Consider the following 25,319-nt stretch of genomic DNA (forward strand, 5'->3'; position numbering starts at 1 on the left):
ATATATATAAATTAATTTTCAAACGTTCTCAGTCATCTCCTGAAGTATTTCTTTTGCACCATTTCCATTCTTTCTCCTGCTTTTGGACCCCAGTTACACTTGTGTTACAACATTTAATGTTGTATCTCCAATTTTCTTGCTCCATTCTTTTTGTTTTTTTCTTTTCTCATTTTTTCTCTTCGTGTTTCTGTCGATCTATTTTCAGGTTCACTGATTCTTTCCTCAACTGTGTCCAGCTTACTGTTAAGCCCATCTAATGAGATCTTCATTTTTGATATATTTTTCATTTCTAATCGATCTGATTTTTTGGGTTTTTTTTTGGATGTTTCTGTGTCTTTGTTGCTGAAATTCCCCATCACTGTGTGTGTGGTGTCTACTCTTTTCATTATGTCCCTTAGCATTTTTATCATCTTAAAAACGGCCTGTCTGGTAATTCCAACATGTGGGCCATCTCTAAGTCTGCTTTTTAAATTATGGGCCATGTTTTCTTGCTGCTCTCTGTGTCTAGCAATATTTGATTATATGGTGGACATTTTATTTAAGTGTAGTAAAAACAGAAGTAAATAATATTTCTCTCCAAGAAAGGACATGCCTTTCCTCTTTCAGGCTGTTGGAGTGGGGGACTGGGTCCATTTGATCTCTAGCTGAGCTACATCTGGGCTTTGTTGTTGCTTTACTTTGATTCATCTCATCTGTGGCTTCACATGTTTTGAGGACTTGGGATCTGAGCATTAATGAGAATCTGGCAATCTACTTTTTGGCTTTACAAATAAGCTACTAGCTTTCACAACTACAAGATATTTCTTTCTGCTTTAAAGTTCTGATGCCCCTTTTTAGGGTTTATGTAGAATTCTCTTTTTGTTTTCAGTTCTACTTCTGGCTCTCTATTTCTTCAGGAAATCTATCTCTGACCTGATATTCTCCCCCCATCCTTCGGACAGCAGGTGTCATGTACTCTTCGAAGGCCCAAAATGTGTCCTGGGGATTTCTCTCAGGACTCCAGCCTAGTCCACAGCCTTTGGAGGGCAACTATTTGCAGTTGGGAGAGGCCTCTCATGCCTAGGATGACTCTCACTCAGCTTTCCTGTTCTGTTCTCAGCCGTTGGCATACTGGCCACATACTGTTGGTGAATACTCGAAGGGAAAAAGAGCTGGTATGGGGTGAAGACTTGCTGTGTGGCTGGGGCTTCATGATTGGAGCTCTTTGGAATTCTAATTTCTTGTGCCTGCACCCATGCAGCTGTCAGTAACTCATTAAAAATTTGGCTGACTTAATCTCCCCAACTGGAATAAAAGCAGTGTGTTACTTCCTGGTATTTAATTCTTGTAGGTTTCTTTGTGTCCTCAGCTTTCTGATGGGTTAAAAACAACACAAGTTTGTGGGTTTTGCTTGTTTTGCTTGTTAGGATGACAGCAGTGGTGTTTTGTGACTACTTTCTAAATCCTATAGGAAGCTGTTATATTCTTAGTACTTTAACATTTAGACCATGTTACACGGACCACAAGTGAGTATAGTACATAGTATTTTACATAGGTATCATTTTCATAGTAAATTTAGAGACTTATTTTGAAAGATATTATCTTTGTATCTCATTATTTGAAGAAATCCTGTTTCTTTAGTGAATTCAATAATCAATACTGTGACTTATTGTTCTTTTAAATTGAGACTTTTTAGGTGTCAGATTTCTCTAATGGCTATACTAGCTCTGTCCAATAGAACTTCTGTGATGATGGAAGTGTGCTATATGTACTCTGACTAGTATGGTAGCCACTAGCCACATGTGGCTCTTGAACACTTGAAATGTGGCTAGTACAACTGAGTCACTGAATCTAATGTCATTCAGTTTAATCATCATACATAATTAGTGTTGACATAATGAACAATACAGGTATACACACTGTACATGTGGTAAAAATAGTAGCTTAATAATGTATACAGCAATGGTGAACAATTCACAGATTTGCTATTTAAGTGTACATCTATTCTTGATACCTGCTTTAGTTAAAGACTTTTTGCCTTTTTGATTGTTGAAACATTGCATGAGTTAAAAGGTACTAATCTTGGCTCTTTGTGAGAAATAGAACTTGTGAAATTCAAACAATTTTGAATGAATTGATAATTGATAATTAGCTTTGTAAACTAATATCTATGCTTTTTCAAACCTCAGTGAACTATTTGATGATCTAGTTGTAGAAGAAATCACATCACAACAAAAATCTAGCTTTATTTCCTAAGATTTTAACCACCCTGCTCTGTAGATGTTCAAGTTCACATACAAACCAGCCTGAGCAAAGAGAAATGTGTTTTCAGGCCAAAAAGCTGCGAGGATATAAGTAAAATTCAATTCTTTTTTTTTTTTTTTGAGACAGAATCTCACTTTGTTGCCTGGGCTAGAGTGAGTGCCGTGGCGTCAGCCTAGCTCACAACAACCTCAGACTCCTGGGCTCAAGCAATCCTACTGCCTCAGCCTCCCGAGTAGCTGGTACTACAGGCATGCGCCACCATGCCTGGCCATTTTTTTTTTTTTATTTTTAGCTGTCCAATTAATTTGTTTTTGGTAGATATGGAGTCTTGCTCTTGCTCAGGCTGGTCTTGAACTCCTGAGCTCAAACAATCCGCCCGCCTCGGCCTCCCAGAGTGCTAGGATTACAGGCGTGAGCCACCGCACCCGGCCCAAAATTCAATTTTTAGAATTCCTAAATTATGTCTTCCCCACCCCAGGAGATAATATGTATTATGAAAAGGGCAGTGGACTAAAGCGTCAGTAGGGGGATGGGAGACGGGACACTGAGTTCTAGTTTGGTGCCACCACTGAATTTGCTAAGTTACCTTTGTGAAACTGATTAATTTGCTAATCTATAAAGCAAAGGTTAGCAAATCTATAGTTGTGTGATTTTAAGATTAGAAAGAATGTTTTGAGGTTGCCTGATTTCTCTATTTAGATAGAATGATTACTGAAAACTTTTTACCACTTTTTATATTTATTATTATTTTTAATTTTAAAGATTTCAATGTTGAATACCTCTTGATGAAATTACAGTGATAATGTGATTGGCCCTGTTTGTGTTTTCTGTTTTTGGAATTAGTTAAATGTTGGGAAAGGAAATTCTTACATGTGTGCCATTTTATCTTTCTTTGTAGCGGGACAAATTTGCCAGTATAAGAATTCCAGGGGGCAAGAAAGAGAGAACTCCCCTTCCCAACCTGAAGACTGCATTTGCAAGCAATGATTGCTCATCAGCATCTTTAGAGATGATGGAAAACATTGCAAAGCCACTGTCAGAGAATGAACTCTTAGAACTTTTTGAAAAGATGATGGTAAGAATTTTGATTCTTTATAAAGTGTTTGAAGAAAAAGCCTTAGCTTTTGCTCATGTTAATGGAACACTAACTCACGTTCCACATTGCATTGGACCTGATGTTCCTATGTCATTTAAGATAGTGCTTTAGCCATAGGGAGCTTTGGGATTACAAACATAAGAATCTGAAGAAAAACAACACACCAGTTTTTGGCTTTATACAGGGTACATAAAAACAAACACTCTAAAATATCAAATGGTATATTCTTGTGTCAAACAGATCATCTAAGTGGTCTGTGTGGGTTCAGTTGATTTTAGAAGGATGGTCACAGTGCTCTGCTGTTTGCATTGTTGTACGCTGATTTTTGGACCTTACTTGTTTTATTCCTTTCTTAGTTCTCAGGATAACTAGGTTCTTTATGGTATATCTGTAGAGACTTGAACTCACTTGTTTTAGGATGTGACTTTTCTGGTAGAGACATGTGGTGTCATTTGGGGCCTTCTTTAGTTCTCAATTATGATTCTCTGACCGATTCAGTGTTTGGCTTTTAAGCCAGCTGAGCCGATTTGACCAATAATCCACATGTGTTAATTATATGCAAACCATTTACCACAGATTAATGCTAATTTCATCTAAACAGATTTATTTACATATATAGTTCCTATCCTTAAGTTACTGTCTTCTAGGATTCAAAACAAACATTTGAAAAATTAAATGAGTAAAAAGTGCCAGAAGGTAGTATTTAATAATTAAGTTCTAAGTTCAGAGAAGGAAAAATTACTTTAATTTTTGAGATACCTGATTAACTTCAGGGGAAACCAAAATGGATAGGATATTATAGTGGTTTACGGAAATTTAGTAGAGGGATAAACTGGAGCCAGGTCTTATCTCATGAAAGGATTTGGATAAGCAGAAGGAAGGGCACTCTCTTGAGGTGGAGGAAAACACAATGGCAAAGATGTAGAGGTAGGGTACAAATAGCTCAAGGGGCACCAGTGAGAGGTGGGGAAAATAAGATTGGAATGATAACTTGGGGAAGATTATGAAAAGATTTTGTATGGCATTCTGAGAGTTGTGTATTATTTCTGAATCATGATTTATTCTATATATGTCTATTCTTTCACCTATTGGTTTTGACAGCCTTACTAATTTTAGGGAAATTAATGCATTCACCTGTTTAGAGTATAAGATGTACATGAAATGTTAATAGTTGTTAATAGCTGTTATTGTTCAGCTGGAATCTACAATGTATTTGCCATTACATTGCCTTATTTTCTGTTTATCACAAGTATTTGTGTCCAGTGCTACACATGGAGCTTTAGAAGACTACGGAAAGAAAGAATGCCTAGTTTGTGTCTTTATATGCTTTTTATTAAGTGTCAGTGATTTCTAACTTTTTGTCATTGAGCATACATTTTATTAGTATTTTTTTGCATGAACCTTAGGCTGGGGCAACTCATCTGTTGTACCAGCTCTTGATGAAGTACTAATTTTGGTTTCAGTTAGGTACAAATCTATAACTCTTTGTTCACTCTTTTGGCACCATAAGTTGATACAATTTCAGCCAAGAACAACCTTTTTTGGCTAGCCTTTGCCTCTGTTAACGAGGCTTATGTGAAGGTAGTTCTTTTTAGTATTCTCTTTGAGGGTTAAAGATGGCGAAGTACCCTTTCTTCCCTGTCATCCATGCACCATATGTGGAATCACTCACCTAAATTATCTGTGGGATTCTGGAATGGTACTTTTATTCACTTGTCACTACCTTGTTACAAATTTTTGTCATAATTGTGGGTGTCATCTTAGTAAGCAGAATAAGTAGCCCATTGATGTTAAATATTTATGAAGACCACATTTTATTACCATAATCAGTTAAAAGTCAACTACCTAGAAAGTACTGAGTACAGTTTATACTATTTTTCTGTTATACTTAGCCAAGAGAGGGGTAAGATTACCAATTTTAATAGATGAATATTGGCATTTTTGAAGTCTTTACAGGATACTTTTTAAATAACTGGGGGAGGGGCAGATCACTTGTTAAACCTTAAACAGGTTGTGGGCAATAGATCTTTTGTGATCAAACTCTCACTTTACTCAGCAGAAGTAAAAATGAAATTGTTGCTTTCTCAGGGCTGTCCAATTTGCTAAATAATGATTTAGTCACAACTAAGGTCTTTTTCAAAAATAAGGAAAAGTTTCTTCCCTTCTCTTACTGATTCCTTGGGTATATCACAATATTCTATAGAGAAAACCTGCTGTTGATTCTGAAACTGAAAGGTCTTTGAAGCTGAGGATATTTTTCCTTTTTTAAATGTGGATTAGGATATTTTTCAAGCTTTTCAGGGTATCACAGTTTTGACTGTTTCTGCCTGTGGAGAATGGTAGATTTAAACTGGGTTTGATTTTTGGCTTGCACATATTTGTCACATTTTTTTATTAATAAAAATTCTCTTGAGAATCAACATTGAGTAATCAGCCATGTTGACCTTTTGGCATTTGCATCTACAGAGGTTTTGCACCATTTAAAATTTGCATCTGGATTCGTTCTTTAGGGATTGTGCAGTTTTAAAAACAATTATTTTTATTTATCATTATCAAAAGTATTTAATAATTTTTACATGAAGTAAAAACTTTGTTTTGAAGAGCACCTCTTTTTCCTCCTGAAGATAGTCCTTTGAAAGACTGTGCTGACTTGATTACTTAATGAATGCAAAGTAGAGTGTAAAACTTCAACATTTGTATTCATTTTACTTAGTAAATTGATTTGCTTGGCTCTGGGTAATCTAGTTTCCATGTGCTTTCATAAAGTAGTGATGAATTTTTTGTTCTGCTTCTTAAGGGCATGTCCCTCTCCTCTTCCCCTCCTACCCCCCGCATATTTGTCTTTCAGTGACAGTTGAATTTCTAGCTGAAAGCCCATCTAGGTTTCTGTATGTATATTAGGTAGTAAAATAGTTGTATTCATCACTGTATATACAGCTTTGATTTCTGAAGTTTATTTCAGTGGTTACTGTTGAACTCATTGTGGATATCTCTGAGTGGTTTTTTTGAATAAGGAGAACATGATAGGTATAAGCTGAAAGTGCCTTGTTTATTCCAGCTGTTTCCTCTTTAAACCATCCCTCTCAGCTTATTTTGTTGTGACCCTGGTAAAAAATCCCAGGCAGGTGCCAAAGCTTTCCTGTTGCTTTCAGATAATAGTAACCCTAGCTTGACATAAATAACTTAATTTCCATCCAACAAAAGCTGCTCCTTTTGTCCCTTTCAAGCTTGCTCCATTTCTAGCCTCTACTAGAGGTGGTTGTTGGGGTGTGGTTGGCCTCTTTTGGTTCCCCACCTTGCTCTTCTGTTCTTCCCTATTCTCTGGACTGACTCTGTCTCCTCCAGGATTAGATTGGAGATGGTAGAAGAGGAACAAGCACTTGCTGGTTTAGGGTATCTATAACCGGTCATTGGTGCCTAGAGTATTATATTAGTTTCTTGTCAATACTGTAAAAAATTACCACGGATGTAGTGGTTTAAAACAACACAAATTTAGTATAGTTCCGTAAGTTAGAAATCCTGGTTGGCTTGACTGCTTCTGTGAGTTTCACGAAGCTGAAATCAGTCTTAGCTGGCTGGGCTCTTATCTGAGGCTTTGGGAAGAATCTTCTTCCGAGTTCATTCAGGTTGTTGGCAGAATCAAGAATCTAGTCCTCAGTAGGACTGAAGTTCCTGTTTCTTTGCTGGCTATCAGCTGGGAGCCACCCTTAGCTTCTAGAGGCCTCTGTCCTGTCCTTCATGTGTGCCCCTCCATCTTCGATGCATTGAATCCATCTCACACTTAGAATTTCTCTGACTTCTTCTGCTGTATCACTCTTCTGCCCTCCTCGAGAGAAAGTTTTCTACTTTTCAGAGCCTGTGATTAGATTGGATTTACCCAGATAATCCAAGATAATTTCCCTATTTTAAGGTTCGTCACTTTAATTATATCCGCAAAGTCCCTTTTGCAATGTGATATAAAATATTCACAGGATCCAGGGATTAGGGTGGTGGACATCTTTGGGGGAGCCAGTCTGCTTACCACAGGTGTGGAAGATTACAAATGCTGATTCTTTGCTTCTGTGGTATTTTTATATCCCCTCCCTTCCTCCCAGTCTCACCTGTAATTCCCATGTCTGGTGACTTCTCCTTTGTCTGGCCATCTGCCTCTGTCTTCTATGAGTCCATTCTCCTGCTGGGGTCACCTTTTGTCTGCAGTACCTCTTAGATGGCTCAGACCTGCATCTTCCTTGGGATCCATATCCTGTATATGGGAAGCTAATGCATCCTTTATCTTGTTTCCTCCAGAGCCTGCCTTCTATTAATACAAAGATTATATCTGGTTGTTTCTACCAATAGCTTTTAAGTTTTGCTGTTGTTTGTTTCAGATGCTTACTCCTCTGTTCGCAGCATGTGACACTGCTGACTATTTCCTCTTGTTGGCATTTCTCTTTTTGCTTTGGGTACTATGGCACTTCTTTCCCTTACCTGATTTTCTTCCTTTCTGACCAGTTTTTCTACTTTACTTTCCGTGTCTCCTCTTCTATGTGTACTTTTATTTCCTCTGAGTGTTGCCTTCATGGCTCTCGTCTTGTCTTCATACACTTTGGTTTTCTATGCACTCCTCCTGGGGGATTGGAGCCTTTCTGTGTTGTAGAATATCCTCTATATTTTGACACCTTCCTCTGTTTTCTGCTGAAGAGCAGTCACAATCCAGTTCTCTAAAAGATGCTGAACCCCTCAACACATCAGAAACTGAGCTCATCATAATTCTTCCTTTAAAAAAAAACAAAAAACAAAGCTCCTGCTCCTTCCTTAATTCCCTGTCTCAGAAGCCTACTCTGAAATCTGAATAATACTTGATCCCAATAGGGAATTGGTTACATCCATTTACTTCTCTGTCCTTATTAGTTCCTAATTTTATTTCTCCCCTGCTTTAGTTCAAGCTTTCATTTCCTCTTACCTGGGCTGTTGCAGTGGCCTCATCCATTCATCCTTTCATGCTTCTGCTAGAGAACTCCTTCTTGTTCACTCTTTAAATCTTAGCCCAAACATTACTCTTCTTTAATATCTTTCCATGGTCTCCAAGAGGTAGGCATTCCTTAAACCCACTTGTGAGTATCTGGGTATCTCTCTCTCTATTAGGTTAAATCCATACAGTATCATCCCATTGGTTTATCATCCTAAACAAATGTCTGTTGAATTAAGTATAACTTCTAACTTTTAAGATTTCTGAGATATTAAATTTCTCTTCACCTTAGACCCTGTATTAGATGAAGATTAGCTTTAATTGCTGGTCTGTCCAATAACACAAAAAAGGATAAAATAATGAACGAAAGAGAGATTTCATACATTCATACCTTTGCTCATTTTCTTACTTTCACTATCTATTGAGAGAATGAAAGCTATGTAAGAAAGGTCATCTGTCAGGATGCCATCATTAACAGGCATTAAATGAGTGCCAATGATATAAAAATTATTCTGACAAAAATTACTTAAATTCTGGGCTTGTTGTCCAGAATTGGTGTAAGCATGGAAAAAATGACCTGATAAAGTTGCACAAAGTACTTAAGTATAACCAGTGATGCTCTAATATTTCTTGGGAAGATGTTTATCAGACTTTATCATAATGTAGGAGAAAGCACATTTATAAAATGCCATCTCTTAAATATGTGTTTGAAGTGTCTCATGGGATTAAGAGCTTAGATGATCTACTGTCTAATACATATATTGACTTTTTAGTGTGGGGAAACATAGTGTAGATAATACTAAAGGCATTCACATTTGATTTTGAAACAATTTCAGTATATAATGTAAAGTAGAATCTTTTTGTTTAGCAATGTTTTCTTAATTTATAGAGTATTTCAGGCATACAAAAAAGTATAGAATAATAGTACAACAAATAACACCACAGATGTAATTGAAATCCTTTTTCTACTCCTTCTAATCCCTTTCTTTCCTCTTCCTTTCTTCCCTGAGGTGAACAATACCCGGAATTTGATGGTTTTCATTCCAGTACATTAAAAAAACCTTTTTTCTAGCCCGGTTTGCTGGCTCATGCCTGTAATCTCAGCTACTTTGGTGTCTGAGGCAGGAGGATCACTTGAGGCCAGGAGTTTGAGACCTGCTTGGGCAACATAAAGAGACCCCGTCTCTTTAAAAAAACAAACTTTTTTCTGTAAAATTATAAATGTACAGAAGACACCTTTTTTCCTCTGAACCATTTGAAGATAAGTTGCTGATTGAATGTATATTTCCTACAAATAAAGGCATCCTCCTACATAACCATAATACAAACACCAAAATCAGAAAGTTATTAATAACACTAGTCAGTTTCTACCAATGACAATCTTAGACACTATTCAAGCTTTACCAATAGTACCAATAATGCCCTTTATATTAGTAACAAAAGAATCTAGTTCAGAATCATGTGTTGCATTGAGTTGGCATGTTTTTAAAATGTTCTTAAATCTGGAATAATTCCTGTCTTTACTTTGGTTTTATGAATTTGACATTTTCGAGGATTCAAGGCTGGTTAATTTGTAAGATGTCTCTCAGTTTGCAGGATACCTCTTACTTTAAATCAGCAGTCCCCAACCTTTTTGGCATCATGGACTGGTTTCATGGAAGAGAATTTTTCCATGCACTGATGTTGCGGGGGGATGATGTCAGGATGATTCAAGCGTGCAACCTGGATCCTTCACGTGCACAGTTTATAGTAGGATTCGAGCTCCTATGAGAATCTAATGCTGCTGCTGATCTGACAGGAGGCAGAGCTCAGGTGGTGATGCAAGTGATGGGGAGTGGCTGTAAACAAAGATGAAGCTTCATTTGCTTTCCTGCCGCTCACCTCCTGCTGTGTAGCCTGGTTCCTAACAGGCCACAGACAGGTACTGGTCTGCGGTTCCAGGTTGGGGACCACAGCTTTAAAGGATTTATTTTTTTCGGATCGTAAGTGAGTTTGAACATCTTTTCACATGCTTATTGGCTGTTTGGGCTCATCTGTGAATTTCTTGTGCATATCTGTAGTGTTATTTGTCAAGTTTTTGCAGATGTGTGGGTTCCTTTCTAAGGTTTAATTTTTGTCCATTACTTAGCTCATCTATGTCTGCATTTATATTTATTGTCTTAATTACTGTAGCTGTATAATAAACCTTGATGTCTAAGACCCCTTTCTCCTATTCAAAATCACCTTGGCTATTCTTGGCCCTTGGCTTTTCATATTAATTTTAGAATCAATTAGTTAAATTCCATTATAAATCCTGTTGGGATCTTGATTGGAATCACAATGAACTAATTGATTGATTTTAGGCAAAATGGATATCTTTGTGATATTAAGTTTTCTCAGCTATAAGCCTTGTATATACATTTATATCTCAGTGTATTTATTTATTTATATTTTCTCTGTTCCTGAGCAGTAAAAAGTTATAACTTTCTCCTAAAGGTCTTTTATGACTGCTATTCCCAACTCCCAGGCTGCGGACCGTGGTCCGTGACCTGTTAAGAACCGGACCACACAGCAGGAGGTGAGCTCTGGGCGACTGAGCGAAGCTTCATCTGTATTTCCAGCTGCTCCCCATCGCTTGCATCACTGCCTGAGCTCCACTTCCAGTCAGATCAGCAATGGCATTGGAGTCTCAGAGGAGCACGAACCATACTGTAAACTGCATGCAAGGGATTTAGGTTGCATGCCCCTTATGAGAATCTAATGCCTGATGATCTGAGGTGGACCTGAGGCAGTGATGCTAATGCTGGGAGCAGCTGCAAAATCATCCTGAAAGCATCTGTCCCCCCTCCCCCACCCCCCATATGTGGAAAAATTGTATTCCATGAAACTGGTCCCTGGTGCCAAAAAGATTGGAGACTGCTGTTTATGAGACATCATTTATGAGATTTATTCTTAGCCTTGTTGCTAACATATAAGTATCTTTAAAAAATTTTTTTATTGAGAATATTGTAATTTTTAATTGATTTTTTGTGTCTAGTAACCTTACTGAACTCTAACTAGTTTTTATTATTTGTATATTCTCCCATATTAATATGTTCTATGTATACAATCAGAATATGTGTGAATAATAACTTGTTTCCTTTTTCTGTTCTTATTCCATTTGATTATTTTTTTGATTTCATTGCACTGAGCATGTTGCATAATAAAAGAGGTTATCCCAGTCTTCTTGACTGTTTCGAATGTTTGTTTTTCAAATCTGATATTTAACTCCAAACATAATTAAAAATAAAAACAACCTGAAATAGGAGAGTTAGAAGCTACTCATTCTTGAAAATTTCTGTGCTTCCATCTAATACCTGTCCTGCCTTCCAGAAAAGTGTTTTTATACTCTCAAAATGAAGATCAAATTGGCCAGTTCTGTGTTTTTTTTCCTGCTAACCCCTGAAAACAATATTAATGTCTTCATTTTCTCTGTTCCTGACGTATTTAACATAGGCCTTCCAAAAAATTTTTCATTTTATTTACTCAAGTTGGTTAGTCCTTCACTAGATGGGCCTTCCTATAGCATAGATGCTTGACCCTGTTAATTTTTTATCCTTTAACAGAGTGTATCTTCCATTACTGATTAAATGAGTGACTATGTGCATTTTCTATTTGCTGATTCATTAGATTAGTTTTCCAATCTTTTTATCAGAACCATATTTTATTAGACTATGCACATTTTACCTTATTTTTTTTTTTGTCCCTTTAGTGCCTTCACAGTACATGTTATTTAGTCACGTATTGTGGTATGAGTTGATCTGTTTCTTTCTGCTTTGGTAAATACCATGTTTAAGCAATCAAATGATATAAATCAGTCCCACAGAGTTAAATATCAAGATGTCATCATGTTCTTCTGAGATTTCTAGTCAATTCAGTAGCATAGACATCTTTGCCTGAGATAAACTTAAGGTCCCGAGGAAGAAAGAGCTCAAGTGAACTGATAAAATCAAATGCGACTATGTACATTTGATACTTTTAGGTATTGTTGGTGACAGCTTCCTAAGCTTATTCCATGTTGCCACTCTTTGGGTACACACTAATGACAATTTTTCTTTTTTTCCCTTTAATGTTTGGTGTTAAGGATTTATGCACAGCGATTACTTTAGTCAGATAAATGAATGCCTGTTGTGTTGAGTGTGCAAGGAATATCTTAAGGGTCACCAGGAGTCTGAATGAAAAGAAAAACCAACAAAGACCCCTGTGTGTTAATTCTCTGAGTGTTCATTAACTGCCGTAGATTCCTTCCAGCAGTTCATTTCAAGTATTAGTATTCTTTAAAAACCTACTTAACTATATTGTAAGCAATTTTTCTTTTTTACAAACTAAAAAAGTATATTTAGGGTTGACCAGATAAAATGACAGAGGTTCTGTGAGATGCTTTCTTCTGATCTATTAATTGTCACCATTTTCCCTCTCCATTGGGTAGAAACTGAAAAATTCAGGGAAAAGTGGCTTAAAAGCAATTCAAATAATAATCTAAATACGAGGAGGAAGAAGAGGGAGAGAGAGAGTATAGATGTGTAAGGCAGTTTTCGAGTTGATTCATGGCTTTGTCAGGAGGATAATGTCAATGTTTAGTTGTTTCTTCTAGATCCAGATAAATGAGAAAATAAATGATTTAGAAGAATTGGATTTTGCCTGGTAGGATTTTGTAGCACCAATAAAATGGTTAGAGAGAGGAATTTTTTTTTCTTTTTTTTTTTTTAAGACAGAGTCTCGCTCTGTTGCCCGGGCTAGAGTGCCGTGGTGTCAGCCTCGCTCACAGCAACCTCAAACTCCTGGGCTCAAGTGATCCTCCTGCCTCAGCCTCCCGAGTAGCTGGGACTACAGGCATGCGCCACCATGCCCGGCTCATTTTTTCTATATGTTTTTAGTTGTCCAGCTGATTTCTTTCTATTTTTAGTAGAAACGGGGTTTCCCTATTGCTCAGGCTGGTCTCAAATTCCTGAGCTCAAACGATCCACCCACCTCGGCCTCCCAGAGTGCTAGGATTACAGGCGTGAGCCACCGCGCCTGGCCGAGAGAGGAATTTTAAAAGGAGAAATGTTACGGTAATGTTTCAGCACACTGTTTCACCACTTAGGAGATGTGCTGGCACATCCTTCCACAACTGTGAAGGCATTTTCTCAGTCTTATTTTCTTCTGTAGAAAAGTTGGCCCTTGTAGCTAAAATCAAATGACCATTTTATCCTCTATGTAATTTATGAAGAAATGGTCATTTACTTAGAAAAGTTGAAAAGCAAATAAATGAATGAAATTCTTTTTAATCAATGGCAGTGTTTTTAACTGCAGGGTTACATGATGATTGTGTATGGTTGTAAGTGCTTATGCATATGCTTGAACAGTTCAGGTTATATTCCAAAATAAATTAGAGTTGTGCAGCTCCCCGCATATTCATCTCACTTCTTGTCTGTTCTGCTAAAATTTGTAGTATATGAAAGAAAAGTGATACTTAAGTTTCTTTTTTTTCCTTTCTTTTTTTATTCCTTGATCCTGGCATTAGGATAAATTGAAATTTGGTTTTCAATTGAGATAGTTTGCACTGTGCCCATAAACTTCAGTGAGAATATTCAGTCCCTTTCCGTCTGACGGCAGCCATCAGGCAAGCCAAGATGAGTGCATACAAGTATATCCAGGGGCTATGGAAGAAGAAGCAGTCTGATGTAATGTACTTTCTTCTGAGTTCCCCTGCTGGCAGTACCGCCAGCTCTCTGCGCTCCACAGGGCTCCTCGCCCCACCCGACTGGATAAAGCGCGCAGACTGGGATACAAAGCAAGGTTATGTCATATATAGGATTCGTGTGCTCCGTGGTGGCTGCAGACGCCCAGTTCCTAAGGGTGCAACCTATGGCAAGCCTGCCCATCATGGTGTTAATGAGCTAAAGTTTGCTCGAAGCCTTCAGTCTGTTGCTGAGGAGCGAGCCGGACGCCACTGTGGGGGCTCTAAGAGTGCTGAATTCTTACTCGGTAGGTGAAGATTCCACGTACAAATTTTTTGAGGTTATCCTCATTGATCCATTCCATAAAGCTATTGGAAGAAATCCTGACACCCAGTGGATCACCAAACCGGTCCACCAGCACAGGGAGATGCGTGGCCTGACATCTGCAGGCCGCAAGAGCCGTGGCCTTGGAAAGGGCCGTAAGTTCCACCACACTATTGGTGGTTCTTGCAGTGCAGCCTGGAGAAGGCGCAATACTCTCCAACTCCACAATTACTGCTAATATAAGTAATGTTTGTAAAATTCATACCTAATAAACCATTTAGGACGGTTATGTCTGCTTAAAGGTGTTATTTGTCTGTTAAACTAGTCTGCAGATTGTTTCATGAATGCTTTGTCAAATTATGAAGTTAAAAGTGCAATAATGGTTGAAGACTATAAGTGATGGTGTATCTTGTTTCTAATAAGATAAGCGTTTTTTGTCTTTGCTTTATTTTGTTAGGGAGTTATATGTCAGTGTTTAAAACATGCTGTGTGGTATAATAGGTGTAAAATAAATTCTTTAAAAGAGGAGTGCTACAACTACCCTGTAGATTTGTTTGGTGCATGTGGTGAAACCTACAGCTTTCCTGGGATGATGGCAATGCTCTGCTGGTTTTTTAATTGGGTTTTGTTTAGAAATTTATAGGGTGGGAGGAGGATGTCCTAACCCTATGTCGTGATCATATATCGAAAAATGTGAGCTCATGTAGAGCCTACATCTTTAGATTTAGTACAGTGTTCCATTTGTTTCTGAAAGAAAAGTCTCCAAAATGCTACCAGTTTTCAGAACTGAATAAACTTGTTGCAAGAGGCTTATCTTACAAATGAAACAAATGAGGGTTAACCTAAAAAAAAAAAAAAAAAGAATATTCAGTCAAATAATAGTGTTTAGAGTTCATTGTCAATTTATGGGTAAATGTCGTTTTCTGGCTGTTGTCCTGTTAATAAGCTAGCCATCTGACTTCCTATTAATTTTAATGGGAAATGAGTAAAGATACTGTGGATGCCACAGTGACAATTCTACCCCACTATTGGTAAAACCAAGAGATATAACCTTATTATAGTCACATTTATGTAAAAAACTATTTTAAAGGTTTATACAAGGACATAGTAAAACTGGTGGGCAAAAGATAAGCTATTTAAAATAGCTTCAGTATATTTATAGGCATCTTGAATATAAAAAAGTATTAATAATTGTTAATTCCAAGTTCTAGGTACTTGGTAGTATTTGTCTTTTAGTTTTCTAATTATGTCTAAACCCAATTTAAGAATAAAATTTATTAAATTGCACAACTAATTAGGATTCATTTAGTCTGCCCTATTTGAGAGTATAGAATGACCTCAAATCAGGTCATGAAATCCTCTATTTTTTTATTTGGCACTAAACCATTCATGGTAGTAAAAACTTACTTTGGTGTTAGTGATAAACATCAGCAAGACCTTTTGACATTGTGTAATGTGGAAGACGAATTCAACGTGGTTAAGAACAGAATTACACTTTTAGGAGAACTCTGGATAAAATTGTGCTTATAGGATGTTCTGTAGTCTCTGGAGAGGGCCTTATGGGATCATTGTGGACCTCTTAAGATGCTTAACCAATTTGTGGTTCCTTGTAATAAAATGTTACCAAAACAGAGACTGCTATCAAGAATAATTATGTTGGCTTTAAGTCATGAAACAAAACATCATAGTATTGAAATCAGATGATTGCATTAATAAGAATTAATGCTTGGTTTTGCTATTGTGATGCTTCCAATTTTTATCTTCCAATATTATGCTTATCAATCCATATGAATACTTTGATCTATGATAATACTATCTTTCCAGTATTCATTTTGTAATTCTAGTCATGCTTCTGCCTGTCCATAGTGTTTTTCCTTTCTGGCTGAGTTACCTTGCACCTGACCATCTTCCACAAGTTGCTGCTTGTATATATTCACTTAATTCTCTAAATAGTCAATCATTTCAAATTTAATCTGACTTTCCATGGTGTTAACTGTCCCACTCAACTTGATGTATGTAAATTTAATGAGCATGCTGTCTTGTAAAAATCCATATCCATGAATGAAAATATTGAGTCTAATGTTTGTAATTCAGTTGAAAAAATGTCCACTCTCTGGTTACTATTCTCTGCTTGATTGCTCCTTAGTGCTTTAACTAATGCACGTATCTGCACTGGTATTAATACTACATCTTTCCCCTCTCAGGTTTGCCAAAGTCAATATGAAAAATATTTATTTTGTACCAATATTTTATCTAGTATGGAGTCAAGGTGCCTAAACACAGTAGGAAACTGGTAATTTCCTGGTTTGTAGGAACTTCTGGCCCCATCCAAATCACAGGAAGAATCTTTTGGAATATCTTCTGGCTGCTTGCTTGACCTGGTTTCCAGGTCAGGGCTGCCACTTTTGCTAACTTGCACAAGGAGTATTGGGTGTTCTTGTGCAAGTGAACAAAAGATGTATCTTTTCATGCCTCCAGGTGGACACTGCACCACACAGAGTCACGCAGATTGGTGAGTGCAGTGGGGCTGAAGGGATCTCAGCCCCATTCGCGCCTTGATCAGGTGCTGCTTGGCAGGGCTGAATCATACACTGACCCTGTTCTAGGTCACTGAGGTTTTGTATGGTTCTGTTAGTATTTCCTGAAAGAGTGATAGATTTTAGCTTGGCTGGCCCTGTGTCAATACCACTGCTTGAATATTTCTACTTCTGGAGCTACAACTCATTCCTGTCACTATTGTCTGAAGATTCTTGAGAATCTTCTAGGAGCAGCAGTTGCTCAGTGTTCTAGGCTAGAGCTGTGAGTATTATCTCTAGCTCCAGTTCCATCTACCATAAAATTACCTGCATCTCATATGTTTGTCTTCAATTTATCCAACAAATATTTGAAAAGTGATCACTGTGGTCTATGTGATATGAAAGGCAGCAAGTATAGAAAAATTTATTTTAGAAGTTATCTGTGAGGGAGAAGGAGAAAGTCACATGTAAAGGAGAGCTAGAATTGAAGGAAGGCTATTCTTTTTTTCCTTTAATTTTAATCCATTAAAGATTAACATGTTTATATACTGATACCCACCTGAGAAGAATTTAATAAAATATATTAGAACAGGACAATTGACGTGCAATGCCCTTTTTAGGAGGTGGGAGGAAAGAGGATCCCAAGCATAAATGAATGGGATTGTCTTTGAATTGATGCAGGGATCGTTAGGGAAACAGATTATGTGCAAATAAATTGGTAAAACAGTAAACAGGAAATTGAATGATAGCTTTCTTTTCATAGAGGGCATTGAAATTTGCTGACTGAGAATGATAGGTGGAAGTGGTAGTTTCATAATTCCTGGAGAATAGCAAAAGTTTAAATTAAGTACCTTAGGGAATGTGAAAAGACGAGACCAGTAGGATTTCCCATAAATGTTGTAAGAACTGGTGAATCAAAGAATTGGCCTGCACTGGAGAAAATGGAAGGGTCAAGAAACTGGAGGTTTTATTGGGGTCAAGAAACAGGTGGTCTGGGAGTAGGAACTGTGAAAAGATGAAAGATTGAGGTCAGAGATAAGGATCATGGAGATCTTGGAGATGTCTGAATTGGAGCAGTTTTTAGATAATGAGAAGGTCCAAGTGTGGTCACAAGGACTGGGGCTCAGGATGGTAGAGAAGCCCAGTTTGCTGGTGGTGAGGAAGCCAAGGACACTCTGGGGCCATCGTGGGTGATAGCAAGGCATTGGGTGTCAGAGGAATCACCCCCAGGGATTGGCAATGTAAGTGTTCAGTCAGATAGTATTAGCCCCCAAGAAAATGGAATTTTAGATGATAATGGAGATAAATGATATGGAAATAGGAATGGGAAGTTAAGATACACCAGAGTTCAAATCTAAGCTATAGGATGATGGTCAACTTAAAGAATTTTCCTAAACCTCAGCTCTCTGATCAATAAAGAGGGGATACCTCAAATGGTTATTAGTGAGGATTAAATAAATAATAATTATATTAAGTGTTTAGCACAGTGCCTGGCTCAAGAATTTAACCGTTATTTAACATTACGGGACTATTAGGGGTCTTTGTGAAAAGGTTGTTGTAAGAATGGGTGAGAAGGATGGTTCACAGAGCAGGTTTGGAATGAAAATGGGAGGAAATGTGAGCAACCTGAGAAGTTTGCATTTTGAATGGAATTTTTTTTACTTGTGTCTTACCTAATCCTTTCTTTCAGTAGCCTTGGATTTGTCTTGTTTGTGGTTTCTTTACTCCCCGCTCCCCGCCCCAAGCTCCTGTCATCAATTCAGCGTATATTTACTGTAACCAAGTACTCCACAAACCTATTTTTAAATTTAGGTTTTATTTGGGGGGGTTCCTTGTCTTTCATGACCTTGATCTTTTGAAAAATCCTGGTTAGTAATTTTGTAGAATGCTTTCAATTTGAGTTTGATTTTTTTTTTTTTTTCCTCTTGTGATTAGCTTGAAGTATATTTTTGGCAGTATTCATAGATATGAATACCACAAAGATGATAAACACTTCTTAGTATATCATACCAGGGGGCATGTGGTATCAGTATGTCCTATGATTGATGGCGTTAGCCTGGACCATTTTGTTAAAGTAGTGTCTGCTGGGTTTCTCTGCTATTTTTCCCTTTGTAATCAAACAAAACAGGATATTTGCAGTCTCAAAATATGTCCTTCATTCATTTTATTCTTTGGGTTATAATCTAATATTATTAATTGGTTTCTCAAATTTTTCTAGTTTGGCCATTTATAGCTCTTGCAGGCTGGCTTTTGTGTCCTTTTGATATCTTTTCCTTTTTCTTTTCTTTTCTTTTCTTTTTTTTGGAATACTTTTTCTTATTTTCTGGTATCAGATCAATTTGGTCTTTTTAACTCAGGTCTTTTTTGATGACCTACATATGTTCCTTTATATTGAATTAAAAAAATTTTTTTTCGCAGTATTTATTCTCTGCAACTCTAAAATCTATCCCTAGTGCCAGTCAAACTAGCGCAGTAAACACAGTGATTCAATTTAGGTATAGGTTTTAATTAGAAAGTAATCGACCAAAGGAAAATTATATTTTGATATTACAGCTTCTAATTTCTCCTGGCAGAACTGTGTCTAAACGTGTACAGACGGTCTCTTACTTACCATGGTTTGACTTAACAACTTTTCAACTTTAGAATGTTGAGAAAGTGAAACAGTCAGTAGAAACTGTACTTTGAATTTTGATCTTTTCCTAGGCTAGCTGCAATATGCTACTTTCTTGTGATGCTGGGTGGCCACAGCTAGCTGCCAGCTCCCAGTCAGCCAGGTAATCATGAGGGTAAACAACTGATACTCTATAATATACCATGTTGCCTGTGTTTTTTGGATATTGTGTTTTGTGTTTTCTCATCCCATCATGTCTACAGAATGCCCATGTGTGTATAATATTCAACACTTTATTATAAAATAGGGTTTGTGTTAGATGATATTGCCCAATTGTAGGCTAATGTAAGCGTTCTGAACATTTACTAAATTTCAGGTAAGCTAGGCTAAGCTACTGATGTTCGATCGGTTAGGTGTATTAAATGCATTTTCAACTTAAGATTATTTTCAATTTATGATGGCTTTATTAGGCTATAACCACATTGTAAGTTGAGGAGCATGTGTATATGAAGGTAATGCTATAAATGAAGTAATTCATAAGGTATGATGCTAATGTATTAATAGAACTTTAACATTAGAAACAATAGTAGGCTCCTCAGACACTAAAGTTTTGATTTGGTGACTAATAATTTTTTTGAATGAGATATATTCGGCCCAAAAGCCAACTGATAAGATTTTTTCATATATCCACTGAAATTTTAGCCTCATTGAAATTACTCGTCATGACTTTTATAATTATGTCTTCTGTGTGTTTTCTGTTCAATATTTTATCTATAGTAGGTATTTAATGAACACATATATCAATATGTTGATATATTAAAGTAAACTATTTTAGGGCTGTTTTAAAATCTGTAGCTGTGGTATTATTTTGTGTCTATACAGTGTACCTAAATTTCAGAAATGAAGTACAACTGTTGGTAAAGCTTAAAAAAAAACAAACACAGTGTAACCATAATTTATAGAATAGTTGGATTCTTGTAAAATTCAATGTATATTAAAACCATGAGATACAAAGTATTATGTAACAAGTTACACACTAATTCCATTTTACATTTTAATTCCATTGAGTTAGAGTCTAGGCTTAGATAATTATGATTCCTTCTCTCTCTGTTTTTTTCTTTTTTCTTTAGATGTGTAACTCTGTGGGGCACAAGACAGTTTTTGTTGTGTAAGACTAACTGTGGAATGTATAGCATATCTTACTCCTGTAAATGCTGGTAGCATCACCTCAGTCATTTTAACAACCAAAATGCCTCCAGAAATTTCCAAAATTTCCAGGATGCTTCCAGGTGTTTTTAAGCCACTGAGAATCACTAGCTTAGAGAAAAACATGAACTGAAACAAACCATTATTCGAATAATAGATTGTTTCTAACTAGAATGGCAAGAGTGACGTTACTAATTACTACATTTTATTGGAGTGTCAAATGGAACACCTTCTGAGAACTTAAATATTTCTATCAAGGTAAAATGAAGGGAATTTTGATTTTTAAGTGCTTGAAGGGTTTGGTAGCCAAAAACTGTGTCAGCTAAAGGCATAAACTATGGTTATCTGATGACTGTAGCACCCTTATGAAACTTGGAAGAAATTGAACTTGCTCTGTTCCATTGGTAATCCAAAGTCCTGATTTTTATGGGTCCATTCTGAGTAGATATGTAGTTTATATACATTCCGAGTAGATATGTGGTTTACATACATTCAGGTGTTTTACTCTGCCTATCACAAAAACCCCTAGGACTAAGATCAGGAGGAAATGCATTTGAACTGCCCTTCTCCATCCGCCATTTCTGTCTGACTGCAGGCTCCCTGTCCTTTGCCAGAACAGCATCTTATGTGAACAACTTAACTGATAGCAATTCTTGTATTTATATGGACATACTTGTATTTTTAGCTGAAATTGGGCCTGTAGCAAGATCTAGGATACTTAAACCCTTATTTTGGTTGGTGCTGTTGAGAAATGTTAGATTTTTAGGTGGCACTTGTTTTTATGAGTGTAACTTTTATGTGAGTTAGAACATTCGATAAATAAACTGGTTAATGTTTTTAATAGGGATGGGGAAAAGACAAAACTGTAGAATGCTTTGTCTTTTGCTAGGATCAGTATTAGATATTTGATGATATGTGCTTATAGCTATGAGAATCTAGAAAGTGGTTGGTTCATTTACTTTTTAATTTTTATGGTACATGGAGCAGCTCTTTCAAAGTGGTACAAGAAAGCGTCACATACAGCTGTTGTAAAAATAAATATATTGAAATTGTGAATCCTAATGACCTTATGAATGGCAGAAATTTGCAACTGTCAAATACCTATTGTGATGTGAATATAATTTTACTAACCTGCTGTGAATTTAAAAAGTAAGTGTTTTACGTATTAAAATGATCTAGAATACTTTTTTCTGTCTCTCCAGCTCTTTTCTCTTTTCTTCCTCCAGGCAGAACTACACGTAAATCATTCCAAAACAATTAATGCTGCTCTAGTCACAAATTATTGATTTTTCTGTTCATAGTGTATGTAGAATTGCTGCTCTACTGAGATTCTAAAATGAGGCGTTTTAATTGTGTTTTCCAGGAAGATATGAATTTAAATGAAGATAAAAAGGCACCATTGCGGGAAAAGGACTTCAGTATCAAAAAAGAAATGGTGATGCAGTACATAAATACTGCTTCTAAGACAGTAAGTAAAACTGTCAAGTTGAAAAATAGAGCTGAAACATGTTGTAGTATGGAAAACAATGCATTTGTCTAACGAAGTGCTTAAGTTTGTGTGCAACCGTAATCAGAGGGCTTTTGAATTTATAATTAAGAGCATGAGTATTATAATAAATTATTTAATTTAAAAATATTTCTCATCTTATAACTTCTAAACTACTTTTGTTTTTTTAGCCAGTTACATTGCTAAGAAACACTGTGGTGGGTCTACACTAAGACACTTTTCCTCATTACCAAATTAAGATGGTTATTGATTGCTAATGTTATTTATAAACAGGGATAATATTTGTATTATAGAAAAGTGAGAATGATTTTATTCTAACTACCTAAATCACATACATAATAGTGGCTTAGAGGCATATCTTTAATGTGAGTTTCCCTATGGATAAAATTATCTTGTAACAAATTATAAATATAGGTATTGAAAGGAGCCTAAAGCCTCCACATGGCTGCCAATTTTCCCGGGGAACATAAAATGTGTGGGTGGAAGTAATGACTAAATGTTTAAGAAACCATGACTGGCACACAGAATCAATTGCATTTATTTCATGGAACAACAAATGAGCTTGGCTAATAATATACAAATTGTGAATAAATGGATTGGATGAAGACTATAAAATGGAAGCCAATGAAGAAGCAATCAGTAGAACAACAGTAGAAAATGATTTTGGCTGAATTTAAAATGGAATTGGATTAGAAAAGTAGCTTAACACACTAGTTTTCATTGTATACTTTAACCTAAGGCCAGGTTACAAGAACATAAGTTATTTATATTTTAACTCCATTTACCTACTAGACCAGTCAGTGACTCTGAGGTATTTCTTTTGGAAGAAAAACTCAAATGATGTTTAATTTTTAAACATGTCTCATGTTTTGGCAGCTTGATTTCAGGTCTGGAACTCACTGTGTGTACTGTGCCTTTTCTAGCTCCTTATATAGATGGGCTCTGGATCCTGCTATTGTGACATCGATACTAATTGCTTTTGTCCGTCAGTGATACTTAGCTATCACAAATTGGCATTGGGGATTTAGGAATCAGAGCTCTGGTGTTTTCAATCTGCTTATTTATCCTCTGTTTGACCTTGGGTGTCTTCTTTTACCTTTGTGATTCTTATTTTCCTCATCTATAAAATGGGAATACCTACATCATGGACTTATTATCAGTATCAAATTGTTTATTCCACAATTAGAACATAACATTTTACAATGGATGGCTGCCTTCTGTAGTAGCAGTGGTGGTGGTAGTAATTGTTTATTTTGCTTTGTGATTTGTTCATTATACCTTAATTGAAAATATAGGAAGAAGTATATTAGTGAAAATACAAATTTGCTATTTGTGAGTCCACATTTCTAAGGCATTTATTTGTTCATTCAACACATGTTTATTAAGTGCCTATATGTCAGGCAGTATTTTAGGCACTGACCATGGGGGCACCAAGATGGTTTATCAGTGTGTCTTGTAGAGCAGCATTGGACACATAATAGAAACACACAAACACATGTAGAGGAGGTGAAATGTGATGTGGGGAAAAAAAAAAGCAATTTTTTTTGTCTTTGTAAATGTTTTGTATAGTCAGTGACGACTATCCTGTTGGGGAGTTTTAAATCTAACAAGCACGAATTCATTTACTGTAGTTACAAGAGATGCTACATCAGTTAGAACTGGTTTAGAAAACCTTGGCATAATAGTGCATTTTAATTCTTGAATTTGAGATAATAAATAGACTTTTAAGAGTCAAGCTAACCATTTCGAACTTTGTTATAGTGGCACTATTTGAGTTTGCATTCACTAATTTTTAACTTTAATCATTTTGGACTAAGATTGGAATTTGTTTATCAGAATTAGGTAATTAAATTATCAGGATTGAAATAGATTAGTTATCTAAAGTGTGATTACAGCATTGACTCATTTAATTAGTGTGTGGAGGATCGTGGCTGTTCCTAGGAAGGTTCTGAATAATTTGGCAGATGGTTAACATTATGGAAAGTTCAAGCTGACCAGTCATTTATTTTCGTGCTGAAAGTAGAAACACATTTTATTAACTCCAGGGTACAGACTTTGTCATGCCACTTTATTTATGTCAGTGGCTATTGAAAAAGTTACTCTGAGAAAAACAGAATAAAATTTCATAGATTGGTTGTTCTAGAGAGAATATGAAAAGGATAGAGGATAGAAAAGATACACTTTTATGACTTTAGGATTAGAATTTGCTTTGAGGTTCTCTTCTGTGTATAAACACTAATATTATATTTTGGAAAGTAGTACTGATTCCTACAGTTTATGGTTTGAAAATGCTTTAGAAACATTATTCCTCAAAGTAGGCCTAAAGTAGGTAAGGTCGGTTTTTAGAATATTTAAAAAAAAAAAAATATCATCAATCAGACTAGGTTATTTTCAAGACCTTAGTAAGTTTGGGTTTTGGTGGCCAAAGAAAAAAAAACTGAAGTTATGCAGTTAGGAAGGATTATTATAATTTTATTAAGAAAGTATCATATTTAGAGGCTGAAAATACCAGATATGCATTTTTTTTAAACTTTTTAGGGGAATGGGTATGTGATCCAGGTTTGTGCAGTATAATCTAGTGGGCATATCTGCTGGGGGGATTCTGAGAAAGGTTTTTCTCCTTTATGAAAGGATCTTGTGCAGGAGAGCCACTTTTTTCTGCCGTTGGATACAATTGTGAGAGGTTATGGGATGCTTGACATCATGGTGCTGCTGCTCTGGCTTAATGCAGTCCTGTCTCCAGACTCTTCATTATATGAGGTGATGCATGTTCTTACTGAAGCTGCTTCAGGCTTTTTCTTTGCTGCTATAAGCATCCTGGTATAACATCCACATATGTTTTTGCCTATTTTGTATCTCTCTAATTCACTCTGGAAATTACTGTTTCCATTCAAAGGAACGTCTTAGGACCTTCCCGTCACCGGTATATGCTCACTCAGAGCATAGATGAGAGAGGTGGTACAAGGCCCTATGATCATACCCTGGCAAATTACTCAACTCAGATGTTTAGTAGAAAGTTTATTGGAGAAAACATCTTTCAGAAAGAATCAAGACTTAACTTTTGTTTGATTACACACCTGGAGGGTGAGATTATGGTGCAGTTACTGTAAGGACCTTCAAGGTAGGATGTGCTATGAGAAGCAAAATGGAAGAGGATCCATAGTTCCCAAACAATACTAGAAGAAC

The 25,319-nt window shown here is 36.4% G+C and overlaps 1 protein-coding gene and 1 pseudogene across 1 annotated transcript in view; both read left to right on the top strand.

Annotated features, from left to right (window-relative positions):
• Positions 1–25,319, top strand: part of DIAPH3 (diaphanous-related formin 3) — a 536,888-nt gene that overhangs the window by 44,558 nt on the left and 467,011 nt on the right. The window contains 2 exon segments of the mRNA XM_012654946.1: positions 3,143–3,319; positions 21,990–22,094. Coding sequence (XP_012510400.1) covers positions 3,143–3,319; positions 21,990–22,094 — 282 coding nt within the window.
• On the top strand, positions 13,922–14,536 carry LOC105818830 (annotated as a pseudogene).

Source organism: Propithecus coquereli, unplaced genomic scaffold (assembly GCF_000956105.1).
Source record: "Propithecus coquereli isolate 6110/MARCELLA unplaced genomic scaffold, Pcoq_1.0 Scaffold453, whole genome shotgun sequence".
Taxonomy (NCBI): Eukaryota; Metazoa; Chordata; class Mammalia; order Primates; family Indriidae; genus Propithecus; species Propithecus coquereli.